Source organism: Electrophorus electricus, chromosome 10 (genome assembly GCF_013358815.1).
Source record: "Electrophorus electricus isolate fEleEle1 chromosome 10, fEleEle1.pri, whole genome shotgun sequence".
Classification (NCBI taxonomy): Eukaryota; Metazoa; Chordata; class Actinopteri; order Gymnotiformes; family Gymnotidae; genus Electrophorus; species Electrophorus electricus.
In genome coordinates this window covers 9,153,941-9,181,631 of record NC_049544.1, presented here as the reverse complement: position 1 = coordinate 9,181,631, position 27,691 = coordinate 9,153,941, and the positions used below count along the sequence as shown (strand labels likewise).

The window sequence follows — 27,691 nt, the reverse complement described above, 5'->3', positions numbered from 1 at the left end:
AATTGAGGATCGTACGAGATAAAGGTCTGATCCAACGTCCACTCCGCGATAGGCTCTGACGTCCAACAGTGTTGAACGCCATCGCCGAGAGATACAGATAAAGTCAATTTCATTGTATGTGGCTCCATCCGGCAATCGCCAGGTTTTCTTATGGATGTTTTTGTGTCGGAAGTATGTGTTACCAATGCAGAAATTGTTCATATTGCTAAAGGATAGAAGTCGTTCACCATTATCGTTGGTCTGTCGCCCCGAACTGTGTGGACCAATGACGTTTTCTAAGCCACGACGGTCGTCGGTAATTTGCGCATTGAAATAACTGATGAGAAGTTTAACGTCATGGGTCGGGATTTCATCAATGGTGTCTTGTAGCAGTCCGTAGAATGTATCCTTCTGATCATCATCGGAGTCTTCAGTTGGAGCATATACTTGGATGATGGAAGTTTTAGCATGTCTTGATTGAAATTGCGCCGTGATGATGCGATCGTTGACAGGTTTCCATCAAAGCAGTTCACATGATGCCTTTTTACTAAGCATCAATCCGACACCATGAATATGGTGCTCCTCACGTCCTGAATACAGGACTGACTTGCCATCACTTACAATCTTTCCCGATCCAGTCCAACGCATTTCAGAGATGCCCAATATGTCAAGATTGTAGTTGTCAAATTCGTGTAGAAGCTGGGCGAGCTTCCCACCTTCGCAGAGAGTTCTAACATTCCAGGTGCCTAATTTGGAAATCATTTTTGCATCGAAGGTTCCGGTCTGCATCGGGCGTTGGACACCCTCGTGGGTTTGCTCCAGCACCGTCATCAAGTTAGAGCCAGGTCATCTTTGCTGATGGGATCGTTTAGAATATTCGTTTGTTGTTTCCGTAGCGGTAAAAGTTTTTACAGGGCCGGGTTGCTGGCCCGGCGCCTAACCCTCCTCCTTTCACATCCGGCGCTTGGGAACCGGCAATGGCGGAGTTGCCCAATAATTATGCACACAGATATTTTCCCAAGAAAGCCAAAACCTCATTTTTACTTTCTTAAATATTCAGGTATGAGGTTTATTAACATTTTGGACCGACTGAGAGCACTGTAGTTGTTCAATGATAAAATTAATCCTCAATAATACAAATTGCCTAATAATTGTGCACACACTGTATAGCATACTCAAACAGTCCTTCTTTCGGAAAACATGAAGTAAAGGAAGCAATAAGCTATCAATAACATGGCCCTTGTATAAAAAAATGGGCTGAGGGGAGAAGTGACATCCCGAATAGCTCCATAATTGCATCAGAGAGGGGCAACAATATGGCAGTGTGATGACTCGAAAGGGATTAAAGGAACCAGTAAGTTTCCATTAGCATCACACACTCACCCTCTTTCCTGTGTATGTAGCAGCACTGTGTTACGCTTCACCTCTGTTAGGAAAATTGATGGTCTTATCAGTAATGGCAGAAATCAAAACATGATATGTTAATTCTGGCTGATCCTGAGAACTCAGAGGGCTTTTCTTATGGAAGAAGTGAGGATGAGGAGCGTGAGGAAGAAGGCTATACTTTAGTCCACAGAGCCCTCAGGCTATGGGGAGAGTTTATCATGACCTTGCTCCTCACAGCAACCGGTCTGACTGACTGCCTCCAAGGAACCGGGGGCAGGCCATGGTGAATTGCACTGATATCACAGCCCTAAGCTTTTCTTGCTGGATTTCTATGTTGAATTGCCTTTGGTCTGTTGCCATTTTTTAATAATTGCCCATCCATGAATACTGACTCAGGGATGCTGTATGCAGCCTAGAGTGTAACTGCTGCTGCTTCTCCAGACTAGATTAACCACACCAACTTTGTTGCACTATCCTGCAAATTTAGTTAGACAAGATTAGATAATTATTAGTAAGGATGGCGCTGTGATGGTTTTTTTTACCTCTGAAAAAGATAAAAGTATCTTTTACTGGTTATCGCCAACAAATACTTATTTAGTCCTCATGTGGAATGTGTTTAACAATACACACATTTTTGTCCAATTTTATAATTACTCACTCATCCACCAGCTGGGTGTTACCATGGTGGTGCAGGTTTGTCTGGAGGTTGCAGCAATGCCTCATGAACCGTTATGCTACACCAACAAAGGTGGAGCTCTGAGCACTAGAACCCCCAGAATTATGGAATTTTAGCAAATAACAAGGGGTCTGAGTTAATTTGATTACCATGTGGTGTATATAAGCCTAAATATATATCATGGAAGGTAAAAAAAAAACCAAAACAACTAAATCTTTTTTTGGGGTATGGTTACCTAAAGGTTTATGGTCATTTTTGTAGTTTTAAAGATTTTTAGTGTTTTTTTCAGCATGGCTGTGTTACCCACCTGTCCCACCTCAAGATAACCTAACCCTCAGTTTAAGGGAATAAAAAATAATCTGTATAAAAACTAAATGCTTAGGTCACATGTAACCTAGAAACACATATAGCCCCTCCACACATACACACATACACACACACTTTCTAATTCCCTCATCATTATTTCCTCCATCCCGCTCCCCCGTCTTTTCAGGTCATTCTCTCTACCACTTCAGAGAGGAGAATATGGCTCGTGGTGGTGAAGCTGGGTTCATCTTGTGTGCTACAGGCGGCGATGTGGGCATCACTATGATTTTAACATCCGTCTGACTGTTACAGTCAGCTTGTTTGTCTGCTTCAATGCTGTTCTATACACCATTCATGGGATTTTCATGCACACTTTCTTGCACACAATCTAGAGATTGTGTGTGTGTGTGTGTGTGTGTGTGTGTGTGTGTGTGTGTGTGTGTGTGTGTGTGTGTGTGTGTGAGTGAGTGTGTGTGTGTGTGTGTGTGTGTGTGAGTGAGTGTGTGTGTGTGTGTGTGTGTGTGTGTGTGTGTGTGTGTGTGTGAGTGTGTGTGTGTGTGTGAGTGTGTGTGTGTGTGTGTGTGTGTGTGTGTGTGTGTGAGTGTGTGAGTGTGTGTGTGTGCGTGCATGCATGCATGTAAGTGCACGCTCAGGTCTGTGCAGTCCTTGGGGCTTATCTGAGGGGTAAGGAGGTGATGGAGGAAAATCATTTGAAATGAGATTCGGATCGAGGGCTGAGCTGTGAACAAATCAATTAACGGCAAGAGACGTGAGCCACATTTCCAGTGCTTGCTTCTTAAATAGATCCTGACAGAGGCAGGCCTGGATCCCAGAATGCTGTGCTAGCTGCATGACACTCCCAGCCGCCCCCCACCCATCTTCAAGCAAATCAGTCTGCTGTTCTCTGCTCTAGGACTATTCATCTTCATCAGAGGATCAAAGCACAGCTTTTGCCTCATCCTACATGTTCAGTTCTCAACAATCATGAATCAACAAGTGACAGAGTAAATAAATCAACATTTATTGGATTTATTTGCATCTACATTCTACCAAAGAATGCCATTCACCAAATATGTGCTAAGCTTATATATTTACAGTATTTTTAAATTTACTGCATAAAAATTAGATCATCTGGTACAGAGGCAGCAGTTCTTCAGTGGTCACCATCTCACCTAGTCAAAACATGCAGGAGTTAACATGAACAAGCTTATAGCAGTAGATTGTGGTTGACCTTCCATATGCCACACAGCCTACTGCATTTAGTGTATCCAAGCTTTTATTTGTATAAATGCGATGTTTTCATATTTTCCTAAATCAAACAAAGATGTAGCAAACAAATAGCAACAACTCTGGGCACAAATATTTTAAGCAGAACTTAGAAAATGTAGAACGAATGTATAAAACCCAGGGAATGTGTAATGAATGTGTTTAAACCTTTAAAAAACAGATAAACAAACAGTAAAGGCTGGCACAGCCTTCAACTCCAGTCATAGTAAGTGTGCGTTAGTCAGATGGAGTAGAGAAAAGCACACTAGGGACACACACAGCCACACTGTTTACATACCTCACTGCGGTCACAAACAGATTACAAATGGTCACACACACAAAGAGAGAGAAATAGAGAGATGCAGAGCATATCCATGCTGAACAAGTGAAATTGATCTGTTCAGCCTTCTTATCAGTCTTACCAATCTACAGCATGGCATTTTCAGCCAAAACGGCTGTGAAATCTATATTTATGATCCTGTTCTCTTTGAAAAAAACCGATGCCCACAAACAAAATGATAGAAAGCAATAGAGAGCAAGAGAGATATAGTGTAAAAGAAATACAGTCTTACTGATTGAAACAAAATCTAAATTATCAAGGTGGATTCAAAAACATCATCAGCTGATGCATAGTGAAGAGCAGCATCATAGCCTAACATGCGATTATAATGTATCGAGAAGAATAACACAAGCATCCATAAACTACTATTTAAACCCATGAAACATCACAACAAAGGTAGATCATTCATGTAACAAAGACCATTCTTTCAAAAAGAAAAGAAGGAACACAGACCACAAGAAAGTATGTGCATAATGAAGTACAGAAACCTTCATGTGTTTATACCCAATGAGAGAAAGTAAGACCTCCACCAACAAAAAGAAACTGAGCAAACAGCAAGCTTAAACTCTGCAGCAGACTTAAATCAATATAGAGCTGAATGTAAGCCATTATATATGCATTCCTGATTGCTGAATACTGATCAGACTTGTACACTTCTTCCTCCTCCCAATGCTATGAAGTAGAACCCTATAGGCTAGGACAGATCCTGAAGGTAAGAGTAAAAACCTAGACTGGACAAGCCATTTAGTGTCCAGCAGGCTCATGCATTAATGAATTTTTAATCCCTCCTTAATTCCTGCAGTCAGCTCGGAAATGGATAGTTCAGATGTCTAAAAGGGACATCGTTGTGCAGAGTGACGAAACCCACCCCTTATTCAAAAACCTCACAACCTCCGGCCTTTTCCAATTGTGGGTCAGGTGAAACCAATACTCTCGGGGTCCCATTTAGAAACAAAGGGGAGATGAACAATACATGGAAAAGAAAGGATGATATCTTTTACAAGTGATTAACTTCCCTCACTTGACTTCAGTGTCTTTCAGGAGTTTATATTTTAATGGATGAGCATTTTTCTAGTTTCACCAGAGCATGACCAAAGTCATTTAGGTTGACTTTAAGTAAGCAATGCTACATCACATGATTTCAAAAGCTTTTGAGGGAAAAAATGATCTTATTAAAACAAGTATTTGGCCTTGGCATGATTAAGCTCTGTCTCCTGCACATCACCTATTGCCACTCAAAGGACATAGAAGAAACATTATGTTTTGACATCATGTTTGTCCTGGCAGTCTATGTGATAACACAGTCATCTTATGGTGTGTGTGCCAAGGTTCTCCCTGTAGCTGTAAACTGGGACTCGCTCATTCAGTGCCAGTTTGTAGCTCACTAACTACAGCCTTGAGGCTAAACATTACACTCATCCAAGCCAAGTGAAACCCTCTAGAGCAACTGAAACAGAGCTCTAACACAGTGCACCCAGACACACACATGCACACTTGAACGCAAAACCCAGCCATCAATATGACTAAATTTCCTGATGGCAAAACCTTAACTGGCACTTACAAACAGCATATAAAAATACCCAAAACAGCGAATATGGGTGTTAGAGCAATATTCATCATAACACCATGTGTTGCACAGATGGTTGGGAATAGCAAAGGGTATTCCAACAGGCTCTGACCGAACCAAGCAGCTGTTTGGTACATCAGTCTCTCCTGTTTTAATGACCGCATCATGTGCTGCACTGTGTGTAGAGGAATCTCAAAACTCATGTTTTTCTCTTGGGAGGTTGTGATTATATATATATTGATTTTTGTACTACAGTCCAAATTTTCATTTTCCACTGAAAGTAGTACTAAGTATTCTTAGTATCTCTGCATAAAATGACTAAGCGATCTCTACATATGAGCTCAGATTATGTCACAAAAAAGGCTGAACATATGGTAATTTGCCAATATGCAATACCAACAATATACCATGGGACAACAACAGTGTCACCACATAGGTAGTTAAAAGTGAAGGCATGTATTACAATGTCAGAACTAGGTGATGGAACTACCCTTTGCCTTGCAGGCTGCATGATCACCTCAGTGGCTGACTGCTGTTTCAGAACTGCATGAGGCACCAGCCTGACATCCACCTCTGTCTATTTAGCTTCAGAGAACATACTGGATTTACATTCCAAACAATCTAAAGGTGCTATAATAGGGAATGTGAGACCCATGTTGTTTCTGTCAGGATGATGTTCTATAAATTCCCTTGTCTGTGATCTAGGTGTCAGTGGAAGATGTGGCTGGTGATAACCCCTTCTACCACATGTTTGTCCAATGAATGGCTGTTGATGAGGACACCTTCTCTTTGCTCATTTGGTCTATGCATTACCCTCCCCACCTTTGAGAACACTCCATAGGCATGCTAATGTGTTGGTGTTTTCATGAGGAATTCATCGTATCAACAGCATAATTGAGTGCCAAGACAGAGGACATGGCTATAATTAGAGAGAGTTCCCTTTGTGTGTGTGTGTGTGTGTGTGTGTGTGTGTGTGTGTGTGTGTGTGTGTGTGTGTGTGTGTGTGTGTGTGTGTGTGAGAGAGAGAGAGAGGCTTACTATGGAGATATTGCCATTGCTGAATGCATTTTTTGCAGATTTGTAATTTTGCTCTGATGAGAGACAATCTGTTATGTGAAAGGTACAGAGCTAAAATTAACTTTGTGGAAGAGTAGATTTGAAAGTTTCTTTTTCCAAAGCTTCAACAAAGAATATTTAAACACACTCACACACACAAACACACACAGACACACAGTGGATTTAAGACTCTTGGTCTAGACCAGCTGTTCTATCTTTACCTGTGAGAGATGAAAGGGGTATTAGATTGATCTTTGATTGAGGTCAAATGAGAGGCTAGAGGTCACACAGTGTCCATTATTGTTGAGATTTCACAAGATGTGAATTACGCAGGCTTTGTTTCATTGAGAAAACTGCTACAAATCATCACAGACTAATAGGAGGCTAAAGATAACATGGCACCTAAGGATAGCAGTACAACACTTGTCTAATGTAGGCTTGTATTGCCTACTTATACAAGGTTTCAAATGTTAACAAGCATTGAGCTTGCAGGCTTAAGGAAGATTAGGCAGACTTTTATACTATGAACTAATATACCACTGTGCTATGAACTAAGATATCGTTATGCTAAGGATAAGAACAATCACAGTCTTTCTATTCATTTGCTTTTTGCAGTTTACTGCATTTCTGATGAATAACATATACAACCTGAAATCTCCTCTGTTTCACATCATCACACATATATGTATCAACACACACACACACACACACACACACACACACACACAGAAAGAGAGAAAGTATATAAGGCACTGGAGAGGTTCAGTCCTCATTTCTACATAACAAACATTTTCAGCATTATTAGAATCTGAATTAATTCCAACAGTTCATACTCATCTCACCCCTTTCAATTACACAGGCAGTGAACACTTCTTAACTCCCGATAATAAAATAACTGCATAAAAAATGACTGTGGGTGTCTAACTAGACCTTGACTGGTCTAATTATCATACACTGCCTGGCCAAAAAAAGGTCACACACTCTAATATTTCATTGGGCCTCCTTTAGCTTTGATTACGGCACGCATTTGCTGTGGCATCATTTCCACAAGTTTCTGCAATGTCACAACATTATTTCTGTCCAGAGTTGCATTAATTTTTCCCCAAGATCTTGCATTGATGATGGGAGATTTGGACCATTGTGCAAAGTCTTCTCCAGTACATCCCAAAGATTCTCAATGGGGTTCTGGTCTGGACTCTGTGGTGGCCAATCCATGTGTGAAAATGATGTCTCATGGTCCCTGAACCACTCTTTCGCAATTTGAGCCTAATGAATCCTGGCATTGTCATCTTGGAATATGCCCGTGCCATCAGGGAAGAAAAAAATCCACTGATGGAATAACCTGGTCATTCAGTATATTCAGGTAGTCATCTGACCCCATTCTTTGGGCACATAATGTTGCTGAACCTAGATCTGACCAACTGCAGCAACCCCAGATCATGGCACTGCCCCCACAGGCTTGTACGGTAGGCACTAGGCATGATGAGTGCAACACTTCAGCCACCTCTCTTCTTACCCTGATGCGCCCATCACTCTAGAACATGGTAAATCTGGACTCATCAGACCACATGACCTTCTTCCATTGCTCCAGAGTCTAATCTTTATGCTCCCTAGCAAATTGAAGCCATTTTTGTCGGTTAGCCTCACTGACAAGTAGTTTTCTTAAGGCTGCACAGCTGTTTAGTCCCAATCCCTTGAGTTCCCTTTGCATTGTGCATGTGGAAATGCTCTTACTTTCACTATTAAATATATCCCTGAGTTCTACTGTGGTTTTTCTATGATTTGATTTCACCACACGTTTAAGTGATCGCCGATCATAATCATTCAAGATTTTTTTCCAACCACATTCCTTCCTCGAAGATAATGTTTCCCCACTGTCCTTCCACTTTTTAATAATGTGTTGGACAGTTCTTAACCCAATTTTAATAGTTTCAGCAACATCCTTAGATGTTTTCTCTGCTTGATGCATGCCAATAATTTGACCCTTCTGAAACAGATTAACATCTTTTCCACGACCAGAGGATGTGTCTTTCAACATGGTTGTTTAACAAATAAGAAGCTACTCACTGCATTAGTTAGGGTTAAATAACTTGTTGCCAGCTGAAACAATCACCCATGCAGTAATTATCCAATGGGAGGCTCTTACCTATTTGCTTAGTTAAATCCAGGTGGTGACCTTTTTTTGGCCAGGCAATGTATATGGCTTGATAGTTGATTACACACAAAACAGACTGCTACAGAATTATTGCATCATTGATTCATGCGATTTTATTGTGTAATTCTAACACTCTCAACTGTTAGAAGTTCATTGGTGTAAATCAAACTTAATCTGTCTGGTGTGTGCTTGACTAGGTTTAAATCCAAACCTAAAGCCCAGATGGTCCTGCGTATTGGTTGAGCAAAACAATGACTCAGTCTGGTGTGTAACACTGGCCTTTATGTGCTCACTCAATCCAAACTTCTGTTTCCCTCTGCTAATTTTCCCCAGAGTTGTGGCAGTCAACTGGAAAATTAGGTTTCTCTACTAAAATAAGCTTGGCCTGCCACAGTCCTATCAGGGTGCTGGTGGAAGGTTCCAGTAAGAGAGAGACGATAATCAAGAGAAAATCCATGGAGTACTGGCACATTAACACCAGACCATTTGGGTGAGATAAAAATGCTACGCCCACCTGTGTGCACTTGCATGCACTCTTTTTGAAGATTTACGCTGCTACCAGATAAAAAACACAAAGGTCAACTCATCCATAAGTTAGCAGAGCCACCACAAGGAGCTATAGCTGGCAAGTAATGGCAGATATAATGTATTAAAAGATATTCTGACTCCATTCTAACACCATCTAGTTGTGAGTATCTCCATATACAGAGGAGATGGATTTCTGTTTTTTAGTACATTTATTTATTTTTGTTTTGTTTTCTCCCAGTTCCAGCCAATTCTCTAAGCAGTAGCTTTTTCCTATCTCATGCCAGAACCATCAATCTGCAGGGGCAAAGGTTTGTAACCAACCCTTACAATACATATAATGCTTGCCAGTTTCTTTTCAAAGTACTAGCAATGCTGCATCACTGAGCTGCCTAAAAGAGCTGAGGAGAAAGCTAGCTGTGAGAGCTTATATGCAGCTTTCAACATCCATGGAACAACTGGAAAATGTTTTTAGAGCTTCTTGGAGAGTATTCTTGCTTTTCTTCCCTCCCACCGACAATGCGGTTTCAAAGATTTAGACTGCAGCATAAAAGTGTATAAATGATTTTTGTTAAATGAACCTAGAGTCACTTCCATTATAATACTAAACATAAAAATAATGTAGATAGCTGTTGAAAAAAGTCACAATAACAAACTGTTGTATGCCATGTTAAAATACAAATGACTGGCACATCCTTGCAGAATGGAATATGCCTTAAAAATCTTTAGACAACACAGAAATAGCAGAGAACTCAGATGGTGCTGTTTCATGGAGATCCATCTATTCTGCCTAATGCATCACATTTGAATTTATGTCACAGACTGAAATTGCAGTACCATTGCAACACATCTTTAGAATGTGGTTAGGACCTTGGGGTCTAAACTGAACTGTGTTGATCATGTGTATTCAGGTGCTCAAGAATATCTTCTCATTGCATTATGAAATGGTATGGAAATGCATGTTTGTTTGTTTTTTAGAAAATCTGTGTCTGTGTCTGTGAGGTAAAATGTAATAAGGCTTGGGGGGGGGGGGGGGGTATTGCCCATTGGGTGTTGCGCAATGTGAAATGCCCCATGTGAAGTGTTGTGGGCAAAAAACACACCTAATTTCCTTATTTTGACTATTATCCAAATTTTAAAATAGTAGTAAAGATAGTATACAATAACATATACAATTATGCAATAACAAAAGATTGCCTTAGATTGAGCTATGTCATATTTTCTAGTTTTCAAAGCAGCCAAGCTTTGCATGTCCTTGGCATTCTTTCATACAGCTTCATAAGATAGTTTGGAATGCTTTTTCCAGTCATGGAGTTCATGGTAAAGTACATGTCAAGTGAAGAAAAAAAATTATTTATAATAATATTATTAAAATATTATTATTATTAAAATAATAATATCATTGAAATATATTATTGTTGTTGTTGTCGTTGTTGTTGTTAGTAGTAGTACTAGTAGTAGTAGTAGTAGTAGTAGTAGCAGTATTTTATGGTGAAAGAATTTCTGCAAAACCATCTGAATTTTAACTATTTATATTTGTCTTAACTATACATATTTAACAATACGTATTTTAAATTGTTAAAAACATTTTATGTCAGGTGTGTCTAAACCTCTAAGTCGATAATGAATTTGTATTTTTTACAAGATATTTAACATGTTATCTATTCAAACTCTGAAAATTCTACATTGGCACTAAGCAACTAAAGTCCCTTTGCAAAACTTTGAATAACACTTTGAAAAAAAGGTCAGTGTGGGCACCACAGTGTAACCTTTGACTAAATTAATATATTAAATGTGACTGGCCATCCAATCTGTGAAGGTGATGCTGGTTCGTTCCTACCCTTTAGTCATGGAATTATCAAATGTGAATAGAGTAGGGGGGTGCCTGTCAATCTTAATATCTTGCCAGTTGAGGGAAATGGAGGTCTCATACAAGCTTTAGGTCTGAAATGTCTTATGTGCTAAGAGAACATACCAAACTAAAAATTGATGAAATACATCGAGGGGAGTTATGAAAATTAGATTTTTTGTATACTAAATGAGGAACTAAAATAATTGAGAATGCATAAAGTGTAAGCACATTTTCAGAACTTAGTGTCAGTTGTCAGACCAAACGACTGAGTCTCGTACTATGAAAGTTAAATGGCCCTACAGTACCAGACAAAGGGCCTTGGACAAAACAGCACAACAAATATGGTCTTAAAAAGGGATCATTAAATGTTAAATCGACCAGTTAATTTGAATATTTATTTGCTTAATTGGAACAAGTAAAATTAGCTAGAATTGTGCAGTGTAGAGAATTACTCAAACGAGAGAACTGGAGGCAATAAATATGTGTGTGTGTGTGTGTGTGTGTGTGTGTGTGTGTGTGTTTAATTAATCCATTTAGTGAAGACAACACAACATAATGTGTATTATGTACTTTCCTCCTCCCAGCGAACCCATTCTTGGCCTTCAGTCTTTTTTTCAGATTGTGAATTTGGCTCACCTTGCCTTCCACAAACTTCCAGATGGTCACCCAAGATTTCTCATATTTTTTTCTTGAACAACTGATACTAATTTCATTGTTCTTGTAGCATTTTGAGGACAGGTCATATCAATATACAGCTTCTGACTTCCTCAAACTCCCACATATTATTTTGGTGCTAGTTCTGGTTTGGGTCTAATAGTTTGTGTCACGGGACGTGCCACCAACATTACCGCATAGCCAATCAGCATTGGCTTGATGCTCAACACACACATGTTCACACCTATACATGAGATGGAATTAAGATTTTGGATGCATGCATGTCAGAGATGTCTACCAGCCTTTGCGAGCTACACTTATTTCAAAATTCATTCTATGTGCCACAATACAGATATGTTTATGTGCATGCTCACATAAGACAACTATGAAAAGAAGTACACTGGAATTTGAAAAGGCATTGTGTAAGGCATTGTGCAAGATAGCAAATGGGGCAGTGGCAGCTCATTGGTTAAGGTACTTGATTTGTAATCAGAAGGTTGTGGGTCCTGCCACTGTTGGGCCCTTGAGCAAGGCCCTTAACCCTCAATTGGTCAAGTTGTACTCAGTCATAATTGTAAGTCACGCTGAATAAAAATGTCAGCTAAATGCCATAAATGTAAACGTTTACCAATGTTAGTTGAAATTATTGCAGCTGCAAAACATATTCATATTCTCCAGCACTCCAGTCACAAAACTTTTGCTAACATTTGGAAAGTGTTATGGATAAGTGATAGCAAATAAGTTACTGCTCACCACTCCGCACATTTAGTTAACAGAAACTCTCACTTTAGCAGTGACCCAGAAGCTTAAAGTCTCAAGCAGTGCTGCTGTAATTGATACACCAATTCTAGGGCAATACGCACAACCATACCTCTACATAGATAGTTTTTTTTTTTCTTTCCAGCAACCATTACTCAGATGAACAGGTTGTAATCAATATTGGACTGGACACTTAAGAACCTTTATTTATTTATTTAGGATTGTCAGTTCTCTGTGTTAATTTTAAAATTTATGTCAAGATGGATGCTGACTGCAAACCAAATTTACATATGGGTACATATACCTAACCTAACCTGTCAGTGTCACTGATGTGTTCAAAACGTTCTGTGACCCAAATGCCAAACAGTAGTAGCTCTCAACAGATACTGTAGAAGGTAGCTTACAAATTATAAATTGTACAGTCTGTAACTATACTTTTAGAAAGGGTTATTATAAAACAGGTATATCATTGAGCCTGTAAAAGGTATGTTTCTAATAAAATTAGATATACATTTAGGTTCAATACATTTCCATGGCTTAAATCAATGCAAGTTCAACACTGGGTCTCATTGTGCTGGTTAAGAGTAAGAATGGTTGAACTGGACATCATCAAAACTGCCAATCCCATGTCAACACTGTGAGAAAGCTCAGATGGCAGCCTGATAGCATCTTCAAGGGTGCAGAATGTAATCTACTGTAATCCTACTAATAGTTTTCTTTTTTTCTTTCTTTCTTTTCTCTCTCTCTCTCTCTCTCTCTCTCTCTCTCTCTCTCTCTCTCTCTCTCTCTCTCTCTCTCTCTCTCTCAACTGCTCTAGACATGTGAGGCACTGCCCCCAGTCTTCTCCATCTTTTCATCCTGCTGAAAGACAAGCCACTCCATGTCCCTGCTGATGTGACATTTGTGCACATTTTCACCGAGATGCTTTTCCCTTGTAATTTAGCTCTGAATTCCCACCACAGAAATAGAAGTCAGACAACACTTTCATTCAAATAAGATGACCAAAGCTACTGCTTCTATGTGCAACTGGCATATACCATATGATTCACGGTAGTGGAATGGAGAGGGAATATTTACCACACACATTAATCTCTCTCAGCTGACCGCTCAGACATGCAGGTTGGAGCTTAACATGTCAAAGCTTGGAGTTGTGACGCCAAGCTAAAATAGCATTATAGACCTCTCACCTACAAAATGTCTCCAGGCCTCTCACCCTAATATACCTCACTCTCAAACAAGCCAGGGCCTCTCCCCAGCATGCCTTCACTAGTGCCTCCACACCCACAATGAAGTGCTAATAGAGCATTAGGGAGTTCACTGGAGCGCTGTTTACAGGTGGGTATTTATAGTTGGCAGAGTGGCACATTGACGTCAGAGTTAATGCCATGTGTTGCAGGCAGGCAGGGATCCATCTTGCATGTGCAACCTTTTACTGCCTCACTAAGGCTGATTGATGACAAGCCACCCACTACACCATCCACAACTGTCTGCTGAAGACTCTGTCTAATTGTATTAGAACTGCGTGTAGCAGAGAAAGAGAGAGAGAGAGAGAGAGAGAGAGAGAGAGAGAGCTAGCTATTGTATGCATTACAGAGATTTTAAGCACCATTCATTTTTTACATTCTCACAAAAGAGTCTGTTATTTCCTTTCAGCCATATAATGGAGGTCTAGGTTAACATTTGGAATTGAATTATCACATTGGCTAAACAGTTATGGCTATGGATAGACTGTCCTGGATAATACATTGTAATGGAAGCTGTGTATAAAAGCCGATATTATATTGCTTTAATTAAATGTGTTAAAATGCATACCCTTAATTGTCTCAACCAGACAATTAAGCCTCAATCAAGAGCATAGCTGTAATTGTTCTATGTAAGGCCATGTAATGTCACTGTCTACACTGCCACAGAGAGATTAAGAGATTGCTTTGAAACTCTGTAAATGCAAAAATTTAATAATAAACAAATATGTCTGCATTTTATGGATACCTCAAATCTCCAGCTGTTTTTAGGATGAAAATGTCTGTTATGAAAATGTAGCTTTCTCTCTCTCTCTCTCTCTCGCTCTCGCTCTCTCTCTCTCTCTCTCTCTCTCTCTGTCTCCAACATGGATGAGAAAGGATTACACACTCAGAGTGCAATCCATTATTCTGTCTGTATCTTTATCTCTTTATCCCAGCCTAGTGGAGGGTAGGGATCATGTTAGCTTAACCTAAACTACTAAAAAGACTGCAAAATTGTGCTCACTCGGCATGAATTATGATTTTCCTACTAATAGTCAATTTTTATTTTATGGTTAATTACAAAGAGTTGGTCTTTGTTTTACACACACACACACACACACCAAGACACATTTTCCAGGCAAACACCACTGTCTAATCACCTGAAAATCCTGAAAGGTCATGAGAAATAATTTAGTATTCAAACTACCTCCAAGTCTTGGGAATGTCAATCTACCTGACCTCATTTATCAAGCACTTTATTTCTTTTATTTACTCATACACATACAACTACTACCCCAACTTTATTATTATTATTAGTTACATGTATATAGCGACTTTCTCGAGCTCAAAGACGCTTTACAGACAGATATCAGCTTTTACACAATCACACCTGATGAGAAGCGGCTGTCAATTTGCGCACAGCATAATCTCAATCAAAAACCACAGACCCCTGGGGGACTGCAACTTCCAATCAACACACGTTATGCTGCTGACTTTTAGAACACAACTGATGCATAACCCTTGAATATGACAGCCTCTCTTCAATTCATTGTGCTCGTCAGGCTGAAGAACACATTGTAGTAAATATATTAACGGTGGGCCATTGCTGTCTGATTCTATAAATTAACCAAAGTGATTTCACCTTGAGATTGAGGTCTTTAGAATTGCCTAGCTATAATTTGCGTACTAGCACTAAGTCAAGATCACTGAATTTCTGCTATGATTGTGAAGGTGTTTCGTAACTTATCTTAAGGGCTTCAGCAGTTTTGAAATGTATATGTATTTAAGTAGAGGAAAAATGTATAGTCATTTTAACATGTAGTTAATTCTCACGATTATTCCCTCCCAGTTTCCGTGTTTTTCCTGTCTTGTGTGTTTTAGCTCCATGCCATAGTTTCGTTTTCTCCGCCCCTCGTTTGATTTTCCACACCTGTCCCATGTTTAATTCAGGTATTTGAACCCTGTCTTGATCTCTGACAGAGAAAACAAAACTATGACATGGAACTAAAATACACAAGAAGGGAAAACACGGAACACGGAAGATGGGAGGGACTAATCGTGACACTTCGTATTTCCTAGCCTTTGTCATATCCTGCTTCCCCTGTTTGCCTTCGTGTATTTTGTTTGTTTGATCACATATCCCCGTAATCTCCGTATTAGCTCTATGACCCTGGATTGCTACAACAACTCTAATTTTGGATTTGCCCATAATAAATCTCGCCCCTCTCCGCTCATGAGTCCGTCTTCTCACCGCTCATCGTTACATTGATTCAGACCTACAATGTCATGAAACCTTATAAGCATGCACACACACGCACACACACACACACACACACACACACAATTAATTGCTTTTTTGTTTGTTTGTTTTAAAGCAATTTTAGAGGCACCCTCGGCAAATAGTGTTCTTTCAGAACTTTACTTCCTCACCCAACAAGTGGTCTGCATATATGGGAATGTCTTCAAGACTGATGTAAAAGCATCATAGGTGGCTGATTCATGAAGCTGGTTAGAGAATACCAAGAGCATGCAAAGCTGACATCAAAGTATAGGATAGTTACTTTGAAGAACCTAAAATCTAAGTCAATATTTGTTTATCATATCATAATCGCATGTGTTATTTCACTGGTTTGATACCTTATTTGGTTTTTTTTAATGTCGAAAATAGTAAAAAAATAAACAAAGAGTTGGTGTGTCCAAACATTTGACTGGTACTGTATATATTTGACCTTGAAGATGTGTCTCTTGTCCTTTAGAGACCTGTAGTGAGTCTAATGAATCTAGACACTAGTGAGTCTTGGCTGTTTTGTGTTGCCAGGTCTGGACATTCATTGCTCTGAGCATTTTATTTTGTCCTGTTTATGTTCTGGTATTGTCCTTTCCATGTATGTTTTGTCTTATTGTATTGGTGTGCACACATTGTCTGAATATTCTTCCTTCCACTGGTTGCTCAAGTGTTTTGAAGTTTCTCTGAGAGTTTGACTCATCAGTGGTCACAGATTCTGCACAACTTGTGTTACAGTGGGTAGTGTTAGTCCATAACCAAATACTAATTTGTATGAGTGGGGTTACACCCACTTTTATATATGCTAAATGGTCCAGAAAGGTTAGTTGTTGTACTATAGTACTTGTGTGTAACTGATGTCCATTGCGTTGATGCTCAGTAAATTCTTGCAAGTCCTGAAAATTGCTAGTCTAGGTTGAGCCTTGTTCTTCTTTACACAGTGGTGTGCTGTTCAAGCTGTTTTGTGACACTTTCAGCTGCCGCTGAAGTGGATAATGATGTGACATAATAACACACCATAGTAATATCCATTTCTAGCTACAAGATGAATGCTTGTAGTTTGTTCCTCTAACCATTCTGCTTTTCTATATTGAATGTCTTTCATAATCACTTCTGTAAGAGTACAGAAACCTACTGGACATAATCAAGGGTATTGTGAACAAACAGTATGTGCACTTACTAAGACCTTTTGATATAAGTACATATTGAATTTGACTTTCTACTGAGAACATTACACAAAGTGAGGCTCGGATAAAGGAAGCAAGCAGTCTGTGGTAGGAAGCAAGCACTCAGTTTTCTACCAGTAAATATAAAACATAAAATGAATCACAAAAGAAATAAATTAAAACTGAAGCACCAAATTTAAAAACAATAACTGACAATAAATGATTCAGACAAGATAACCAGAATTTAGGATGAATCTAGGTCACCAAAGTTATAGTTAAAGCAAGACCTTACAAAGACACACAGGAAAACAATGGACTATACCCATGACCACTGTATTAGGCACAACTATTGTATACATGCATTTTATATATTTTATTATGTTTGGTTTTCTCTGTCTGTCATTGGTTTCAGTTGTTTGGTGTTTCATTCTTGTTAGCCTGTATAAATACCCTGTGTTTTCTGTTTTACTATGCTGGTTATTGTACATAACCTCTGCTCTCTCCTCTGTCATGGTCATATTTATAGCCTGAATCTGTGCATCTTGGTTCCCTGACTCTGGGCTGTTCTACCGACTCTGATCACATATTTGCCCTTAATCTCACTCCTCTCAGCATTTGTGTCCCCCTGATTATCTTTCCTCATTACACTAGCCAGCTAATGAGTAATTACAATGAGCCTACACTAAGATACCCAAGATTGGCTAACAATTTTTAAAAAACTGACAGTACAGTTTTGCAAAATGAATGCATGCATTTAATTGAATTAAGAAGAAAAGTGCTTTGTGGAGCCATGCCTGTCTGCACCCTCTGTGATCTTCAGTATTTAGATATCTGTACTTACAGTACTGACATTTTTGTGTAATTGTTTATAATGAAGCAATATTTAGGTTATTTTATCCTAGTTTTAATTTTCAAATAACTCAATAACATTAAAGAAAGTCTTGAATGAATATGTCAAATATTTTACTGTCATATACCTCAAAAAATTACACCTTGCAAGTGTGCAAATAACAAAGAGTTAGCATCAGACCAAGACCAGGGTTGGCAGAGCAGCTGGTTTTTCAGAGCCCAAGTGGTGCTCTGAAAAAGGCAGAAATCCTCCTTTTGACCAGGTATCCTTTCTTTTCTTTTTTTTCGAACAAAACCAGACAAATGTGGAGTTGGAAGGTTATAGAATTTAGTCTGCAAAGGCTGTATTAATTTCTAGGATGTAGATGTAGGGTTGTACAATGGCAAAGTTTGAAATACAATCACATGATGTTATAGGCCACATAGGGAACTTTTTGTTCCTTCCATGTGGTAATATCTAGAAGCAGCCTTGATATACTGATTAGCTCTTGGGGAAGGAGCATCATTAAATTGCTCTTTCTGGAGCAAAGGAATTGTCTAGTTCAAGATACTTGAAGTCTGAAATGACATGTCTCTTCCATGTGCAGAGGGAGAGTACCATTGGTGCAGAGTCTGAGGATCCTATACATTCTGGCTCTGGGACTTCTAGATAGTAAAACTTGGCAACAAAATTCAAACTTTTGTTTCACAAATTAAAATAGATGGATTATAATATTGTTAACATGGAATTTGAATTGAGAAATTGAGTTTTTAGAATTTTACCATCCCACATAGTTTTTAATTGATAGGGCAATTAGGTTTTACTTTAATTATATATTACTTATTCATAAATAAGGCAGTTATTACACGTATGTACAAATATGTACAAACGTACTTCTAAAATTTGCAAAGTATGATTTTTGCCTGTATTTGGCCTCAGGAGTATCCCTTTTCATTGTCCAGCAATAGTGTACCAACATAGAGGGAATCCACTTTCCTTGGTACCACTTTTCTACACTGTATGTAATGACCTATACCGAAACAAACAAACAAAAATAATAATATGGGTGCTAAAGAACTTCTGACAACATAGTTGGATTCAACATTTAAAATGAACAACAAACAGGTATTTATTGCAGGAAGCAAAATCATTGCTGATCAGTGTCCTTTATAATTGATGACAGCTTTAAGTTTACCTCCAGGTTTACCTCCAGTTTTGCACAAAATAATTTTCGACCAGTGTAATCAAACCCTTTGATAACCTTTGGATGTGAGAATCTTATGTAATCCTACTGTGGGACACAGAGACCCTTTTGGATGTTTGGAGACTGGCTGCTGTCAAGCTTTGAGGTGCATCTAGACCTGCTTGTCTTAGAGATATAGAGGCATAATCACTAGAGGCTGACTACAGAGGCTTACTGACAAACACAGCCATACATTCTAGCTATGGGTTTGCTCTTGGACCAAGAATACTGAATTTTCAAATGCTGAATGCAGACCTTGCCTGCAACAGGTTTTCTATGCTGTTGGACAAATGGGTCTGTAGGCTAGAATAAATTAAGAGAGAAAAGAAGAGATACAACCAAGACAGACAGCAGGGTTCTCAAAGACACCAGAGTACAGTGAAGTGTCACTCTCCCCAGCAGTGGGCAGAAAACAAGTCAGCAGTTTCCATGCCTCTCAGCAAGGAAGCAGTACTGGCCAGAGACAACTACACAGGTCCCAGTTGTGTTGCTGATGCAGCACCAGGTCCTCCCCTCTCCAGGAGTCTTCCATACAACTTGATAAAAGGAACATCTAATTCCATGGAATTTTATTCTTTCTCAAGATGGACACTGGATGGCAATGCATTTCCCTGAGGCAGCAGTTTACCCATAAACCCAACATGGATTGTCAAGGAGGAATAAGATACAGAACATCATAGAGAAAGCAAGAACTTGAACACTTCCCTCATCAAAGAATGGTCCAGTCAGTCCAGGAGGCAATGAAAGTGCAGAGCTCTGATGGCACATTCTTGGGCAATATTCAATGAAAGAAGAAAAGGCAGCATTGAATCAATTTTGCTGGGATCCAAGGCCACTGATGCTAGCATCAACCTAGTAACTCTCTTTAAGGAATCTGGTAATGCAGCTATAAATAGATGTTTGCGAGTCCTCTCCAGATTGTCAGGTGGCATATTCACATATATGATAATACAGTGTACAGTTTAAGGAATGGTGAATGAAGAGATTCCTTATTCCTAAAATGATTAACAGGAGAACATAAAGTTATGTATTAATATGCAGTTGAATTGGGGAAATGATGAGGTACATCAAGGTGGCATTAGAATGAAACAACCTAGTGTAACTGACAAAGGAGAATTCCCTGCACCACTCTGGGAAACTTTCACAGCCCTCTGCAAGAGGCAGCCAGTCCTCAGTGCTTCTACAAGAAATGGGACTATCTGGAGGCTGTGTTATGCTGGAGACTGATTATCTGGAGGCTGTGTTACCACTGAGGCATTATTCTTTGGCATGCACTGGGCAGCTTAGGCCTGGCCCAGACTCTCCAGGACACACCTAATTTTCTGAAACCATTGCTGTTGTGCAATTCAAACATGCATCCCATTGTCTGTGGGAATTACTACCATTGTTTACATTCATTATGGACAAGAAAGACACAGGAGGTAGGTGCTTGATACTGTTTACTAGTAGTAAAAGTGATGCCTAAAAATAAGACATATGACATTTGAAGCACTTGGCTGCTTAGGTTGGGCAAGAGATCACTTTACTAGTTTGATTTAAAAGGTCTAGCTTCAGAAATTATTAGGATTCAGTTTCTAACAGAACTTACTATTGTTACGGTACGGCCTCTCCCCCCAAATGTCTCGTGTGTGTGTGTGTGTGTGTGTGTGTGTGTGCACTCGTGTGTGTGTTCATCAATGTGGCTACATCCTCCCTGTATCTCACACTTGGTACTCATTGTGTCATTATCATATATGTATAAAAGTCTGTCGTTTACGCATTTGTGTTGTCGGTGTTTGATCCAAGTAGTCTGTGTGTTTAGAGGTGAATGTTATATGTAAAATAAAAGTATGTTTATGTCTGACACGACTCGTCCCCGCATTCTGCTTAAACCTCCAATGTTACAGAAACACTGACTGGCAAAGGATGCCTGGGAAGGGGAGCAAAAAAAGTAAGGGGAAGAAAGGAGGTAAACACCCTCTCAACCCGCGTAGTGAGACCCTCCATCATCCTGGCCTCACTCCATACTTCCACCATGGGGGACGAGGCCACTGGACAATCTTGGGGGGGCCCCGAGTGTGGTGCAGGGTCAGATTCTGCTGAGTCCTGCAGACCCCAGCCGGACTCTGAGGATCGGCATACGGAAGTGGAATCTGCTGGGTCCTAAGACCCCTACATGGACTTCTATGAGGGTTACACGGATTATGGAGGCAACGGGGAGTGCGACATTAGTCTGCGGTCAGACTTGGGGTTCGACTATGGGGAGGACCTGTCTATGGAGGTGGAGGAAATCCTCTATGGGGATCCTCCCAACATCAGTGATGTAGAGTCTGCAGACTTTGAGAGTGACGAGCCTCCGGCACTTAAGATACCGCCCAAGGCTCCACCTAGGAGGTGCCGATCGGGAGCTAGTAAACCATCCTGTGTGGCATAAAAGAGGGGTGACCACGTTCGAGTAGGAAGCTCCCTCCACTAGAACATACAGCCCCGGAATTCGTGCGCCAGCACCTAAGCCTCGTAGAGGCAAGGGGGAGGCGTCACCAGTGTCCACCCAAGAAACGGGCAAAGCAACTGGTGCGCCTCCTGTAACGGGTGCGTGGAAGTCACTGCCCCCAAATTGGCGAAGGGTGATCCCCCACAGGCAGGTGGGACCACAGCCCAGCTGACAACTATGGGACAGGCCGGGGTTCCTGCCGGCCTTTCCAGACTCTCTACCAATCCTTTATCTAATTTTGTACTCATCCATGTTGCTGTGATCTGTCCCGATCACGTTGTCTATGCCTCAGCCTGTCAGTGAGTGTCCCTGTGTCTGTCATCATCCTGATCCCTATCCTTCCCCCCACTGTCCTGCTCGCGTTGGCCCCTGTCAGGTCACTCGGTCCCCTGGCCTCGCCATTTGACATTGGTCTCTGGGCTGCAGCCCGATATGCTGGCGTGCCAGGAGTCACGGCATTGGGGATGGGCTCTGTCACGGTAAGCCCCCCCCCGAATGTCTCCTCGTGTGTGTGTGTGTGTGTGTGTGTGTGTGTGTGTGTGTATGAGTGTGTGCATGTGTGTGTGTTCGTCAATGTGGCCACGCCCTCCCTGTGTCTCACATCTGCTCCTCATTGTGTCGTTATCATATATGTATAAAAGTCGTTGCCGCATTTGTGTTGTCGGTGTTTGATCCAAGTAGTCTGTGTGTTTAGAGGTGAATGTTATATGTGAAATAAAAATTTGTTTATATTTGACATGACTCGTCTCCGCATCCTGCTTAAACCTCCAACGTTACAACAATGACACATTATTCATAGGTTGTAGCATCAAGTTCTGTGAGCTGTGCAATTGTTATTGTAAATATAGTTAGGTAAGCACATCTTTGCCCAGGAATATCTTTTGTTTTGTATCCAGAGTGCATGCTCTTCTGCACTGTATATGATAATTAAATGTCTACTCTAAAAATATGACTAATGACATCAGTGGGTAAATCCAGCCTAATGTTCTGATTCACTTATGCTTAACACATTAATTGCTTAACAAATTAATTAATGGGTGCACTGTCAGGTTTGATAAGGTAGAATGAATTCTAGAAAAAAAAACATTTTATGAATATGTATAATAGGCTGTAGAAAGTAAAACTTTGTATTGTAAAAAAGGATACACAAGTTCAGAAATTCCCATTCATTTGCAAGTGCATGGTGTGTCAAAATTAATATGATCTCACATCCAGTGAGTCATCATGTTCGTATAGCATCCCTTTCACCAGCAGATGTCACCTACATGCAATGTGAAAGCAATAGCTTCCAATAGCAAACTAATTTCAAATGCAATGAATCAAAGGTTCAGAAAGCCTATCTTAAACACTGCATAAAAAGAAACATATAATAACTTTAATATCTGATAAGATGAACAGAACAATACAGATACAATAAGTAGATACTTATGCACATGATAGGATAAGGCCTACTGTACATTGTACTGCAGGAAAGTATGTTGCACAAATATGCAGGAATACACCAGGAGTATACACAGGCAGTGACTGTATAGATAAGACACAGGTGAATTAATTAAAAAGACATTCGATTAGGGTGGAGCAGCCAGGGCTGTCATGGCATTAGTCAACTGCATTAAGGGGAGATGGAGTGGGACAGGGCAGCCAGGACAATATTCATAGTAACCATGACAGCAACAGATTAAATGGCCCCTTCCATGGAATAGCACCTCTTTTTGTCAATACCACACCCCTGGAAAACAACAACATCTAATGAGCTCCTGAGAAAAGGGTGTTCCTCTTCTAAGGAAAGTCAAAGGAGCTATTCACAAGAAAGTACAACCAGCAAACAGGTCATTCTTGCCTTGACTTTAAGTCCCATTGATTTAAATTCCAGCCAGTCAATACCATAGAATCAACACCTGCCAGCTGTTCAACTAAGCTCTAAGTAACCACATACATACACACACATACAGTGAGTAGGGAGATAGTACATTTAAATTGCCATAATCATAGCAAGCTCATTGAATCATATCCACTTTACTGTCCATTGAACAGGTCATTGTCCATTGAACTCACGAAGGCAGCAATCACTCTACGACAGTGTATGCTCTATGATAGACACTATACTTTTGACCAGTCAAGTTAGAAACAATGACTAGACAGAGGCTCAGCACCATCAGCATCAGTTAATCAATCATCAACTCTCATCTTTCCAGGCATGTGTGGTAGTGCTTAAAACAAAGAACAGTGTTGGAAATAAAAGCTAGCATTTGCATAGAAGCCCATAGCATCTCCAAACCTGATGGCGGTCTTCTCCATAGCATCAGGGCTGTCTACAGAAGGCAGCTCATCAGCAAGGATCTCCTCAGGGCTGCGTGGGTCAATTAAAATCCCTCTCTTGTCTTTGTCCCTAATCCCAATGCCTGCTGTCATAGCATTCCATAAGGCATTCTGGGACTTGGAGCCTGATAAAGCAATGTTTATTATGAACATTTTCTTTTCTTTATTTCACTATTTTCTGTTAAAGCAAGCAGATCAGTGTTTACTGAATTCTGTTCCGTTTATCTGGGCAGACCTGTTGGACCTACCATCCCTCTAGACTATAAGAAATTCCCTGTTAACACTCACCTTTGTTCTGAGATTAAATGTTATCTATTCATATTAGTTATACAGTATGTATTATATAGTTGTATATAGATATTACTAGTGACATATGGAAAATTAGACTTTAAGATGGGTACTCCCATGACCTGGTATAGCCTCATCTTCACTCTAGTGCTCAAACACTAAGAATGCTGGCTAATACTGCCATCTAGCCTAAATGCTGAATTCAAACATAATGAAACACATTTACTGTGCTAGACTTTCATCTGGCAATGACATAGGGGAGTAATGATGATACAGACTCCCAGGTATCATACAATTATGATATTAATAATAGCTTCCTTTAAAATTTTGAAAACACAGTGAGTGTCAGTTTTGGTAATTCAGTTTTAAGATGTGGGAAACCCTTGTGTTTTAACATGTTTTGGCACAGCAATTGTGGCACAATAAGCATGCTCATTATATACATATGGTTTATTTTATTATTAAAATTGATTAATTTTGATTAAATATCATTTATAACAGTGTTTACTAATATATTATTTAGTCCTCTTGAACACATCGAATTATCAGTACTCACGTGCAAAGCGAGCCAGGGGTCTGGGGTCACTCTCTCCTGTTTCATTTGCGACTGCAAACAGAGAAAAAGAAAAAAATGATAAAGAGATAAGCACATATATATAGCCTGAGGGCTGTATTCACCCTTAAAGAATCATCCATGCCCATACAAAACATTTAACATACTAGAAATACATTTTATTAGAATTTAAAATAATGAACAAATACTGTAAATGGCACTTATCATAACAATAAAATTATATTCCAACAGAGTAAAAATATATTTCAAAACATTTTTTGCATGCCAGATAGCTTTGCTCTTTTGCTTCAAAGCAGTATCTTTTCTATAATCATTACAATCATGATGCAAGAGTTGTTATTCAATAGTTATATAGTTATATTAAAGTATATTTTTAAGCATTGCTTTAACATATAATTTTTCTATCATATTTATTGAAATACATGATTATTTAAGCCCTACTGATCCTAAGCTATCAGTTATTATTATGGAAAAATAACTGTTAATAAGAGTTAAAATGATCCTCACAATGATATATGACTGTCTATATTCTTAAAAAAAAAAAAAAGTGATATTGTTGAACTCTTGGCAATAAGTGAAGTAAAATGGCATCTGTGATGCAGGTAGTGTCCCGTTCCATTTTCCTAAGGGGCATGCTGGCGCTCTTCAGAAGAAAAAAGGTGAGGGAATACCGTAGCCCTGTGCTGCTTGATTGTGGAGACAGCCGGAGTTCAAGGTTATACTCTGGGGAGGGATAGCTGTCTCTCTCTCTCTCTCTCTCTCTCTCTCTCTCTCTCTCTCTCTCTCTCTCTCTCTCTCTCTCTCTCTCTCTCTCTGTGTTTGGGGGAGGGCTATGATGACAAAAAGTACTGAACATCAATAAGTGGCCTCCATGGAGTTTTGCATTGAGGGAAATCACAAATACTGACTAGTTACAGAGGTAAAACACAAAAATGACTGTGACTGTGACTACAGTAGACTACTGGTCTACAGGCTGTTGGCAGGCCATGCGGCAAGTCATGCGGTGTATGTGACTGCATCTGCCATGTGAAATGTCTTGTTACTGTTCTCTATTATGAGCCAGTCTTTGTCTTTATAGTGCCAACTATTACAAATGTCAAACAACATCAGCACAGATACTCTGCAGAGGCTTGTGGCAGTCCAAAGGCAACATCCATGGAAGGGTTTTTTTACACATAAGAGGAAGGTGGGCTGCTCATAAGTAAATATGTAAATATGAGTAAGTATGAGCAGTGGACTCAAGTCACAGCAAGTTAATAAATCTTACCAAAAAAGATGTTTGTTTACAGATACATTTTTAAATTATCTTGTTGTGATCCAAAGTACAATTTGTGCAAGAATGAAATGCAACAAGTGACTTAAAAATTAAGAGATGGATAACAACTGCAAAGATGAACAAAAACAGAGAGATACAGGGATAAGGAGAGAGAAAAAGAGCCAGGCAGGGAAACAAGTCTCTTTAATAAGCTCTAAAGAGAGAGAGAGAGCCCAGAGTGATTAGTGGGGACATACACTGTACAGTGGTAAATGGGTAGTGAGGGTGAATCGGAGGCCTGCAAAAGAGGAATCTTTGAGCCAAGTGAGTTGGTTGGTATTGCCCTCTGTCCAGTGTGCCTAGGAAGTGAGCACTTCATTAGTGATAATGATTTTGCCAATGCTACTGAGACTAGTCCAGTAATGGTGTGATGGCTGAGGAACCCCTGGTGAGGGGCAGACTCACTCCTGCTCCTCCGGCCACTACTTGTTTTCCATCTCTCTATCATCCTTTCAAACCTGATTCTGATTAGCCAACAGGTGCTCTAATGAGCTCTCCGTTGGGTCCCCCCCCCCCCCCCCCAAACACACACATACACACACACACACATACGAAAAAACAAACACACTCAAACACAAGTTACACACAAATGTAGAGCAGCAGAGAGGAGAAACAACAAAGCAAAGCAACAGGAACCACACTGAAATGATGACATCACACCCTTCCCCCATTGGTGGCCATGGAGACAGTAATCACAAAGGCAACTACAAGAAAGTCCCTTATCTGCCTACTGCCTGCTCCTCTACCTGATTTAAAGAGCCAAGCTGTTTACATAGCCTTCATCTACAGAATGCATGCCTGCGCAGACACACACTCAATCACTCAATTACAGCTTAAAGACAAACACTGGTTACTCAAAATCTCATTTCTCCAAACAAGATGCAGTCAATTTTCCTGTCATTAGTGCATTTAATACTCTAGCTATCTGATGGTCAGTGCACTGTGATGTGGCCAGTGTCATATGTTATGCTGTGAGCACTGCAGAGGACTGCAGTGTGATGACTGCAGTGCTTTTTTTTTTTTAAGCCACATTTTTATAATGTACTTGCAGGAGAATGAGATGTGGAACACAGTCAGATTCCTCCTCCTCTGCCTGTCTCAATCCTTTCTGATTGGGGCCTGTTACATAAGCACTGCCACTTGACCTTTGAAAGGATGTAATTACTGCCATCCTGTGTTCTCCAAAAACAGCTTTCATGTCATTTTGCCACTCGGTTGGTATTGTTCTATGCCAGCTTGCACACAAATGCAGAGGTGCACATTGTCTGTCAAATAAAAATAAATCTCTTCATGCTATCCTATCAGGCAATCTGTATTTACAGTAATAGAGGCTTTGAAGAACAATGCTGAAGATATTTTGACTGAATCTTTAGAAAAACACTAAACGTTATTGTCTAATTCTGTTTGAGCTGAATATAAAAAACTTCAACATGGAAAAAAGACAAAAGAACAACTC

At 39.8% G+C, this 27,691-nt stretch overlaps 1 protein-coding gene and 1 long non-coding RNA gene across 2 annotated transcripts in view; one reads left to right on the top strand and one right to left on the bottom strand.

Moving 5' to 3' along the window:
* The window catches only part of LOC113580940, a 40,015-nt gene extending 25,536 nt beyond the window's left edge, over positions 1-14,479 (top strand). The window contains exon 4 of the long non-coding RNA XR_003411016.2: positions 13,339-14,479. This is a non-coding gene — a long non-coding RNA (uncharacterized LOC113580940). The remainder of the gene's footprint in view (positions 1-13,338) is intronic.
* The window catches only part of pde1ca (phosphodiesterase 1C, calmodulin-dependent a), a 78,870-nt gene extending 54,805 nt beyond the window's left edge, over positions 1-24,065 (bottom strand). Inside the window, exon 1 of the mRNA XM_035530874.1 lies at positions 24,018-24,065. Coding sequence (XP_035386767.1) covers positions 24,018-24,037 — 20 coding nt within the window. The 5' untranslated portion in view covers positions 24,038-24,065. The remainder of the gene's footprint in view (positions 1-24,017) is intronic.
* Between the last annotated feature and the right edge of the window lie 3,626 nt (positions 24,066-27,691).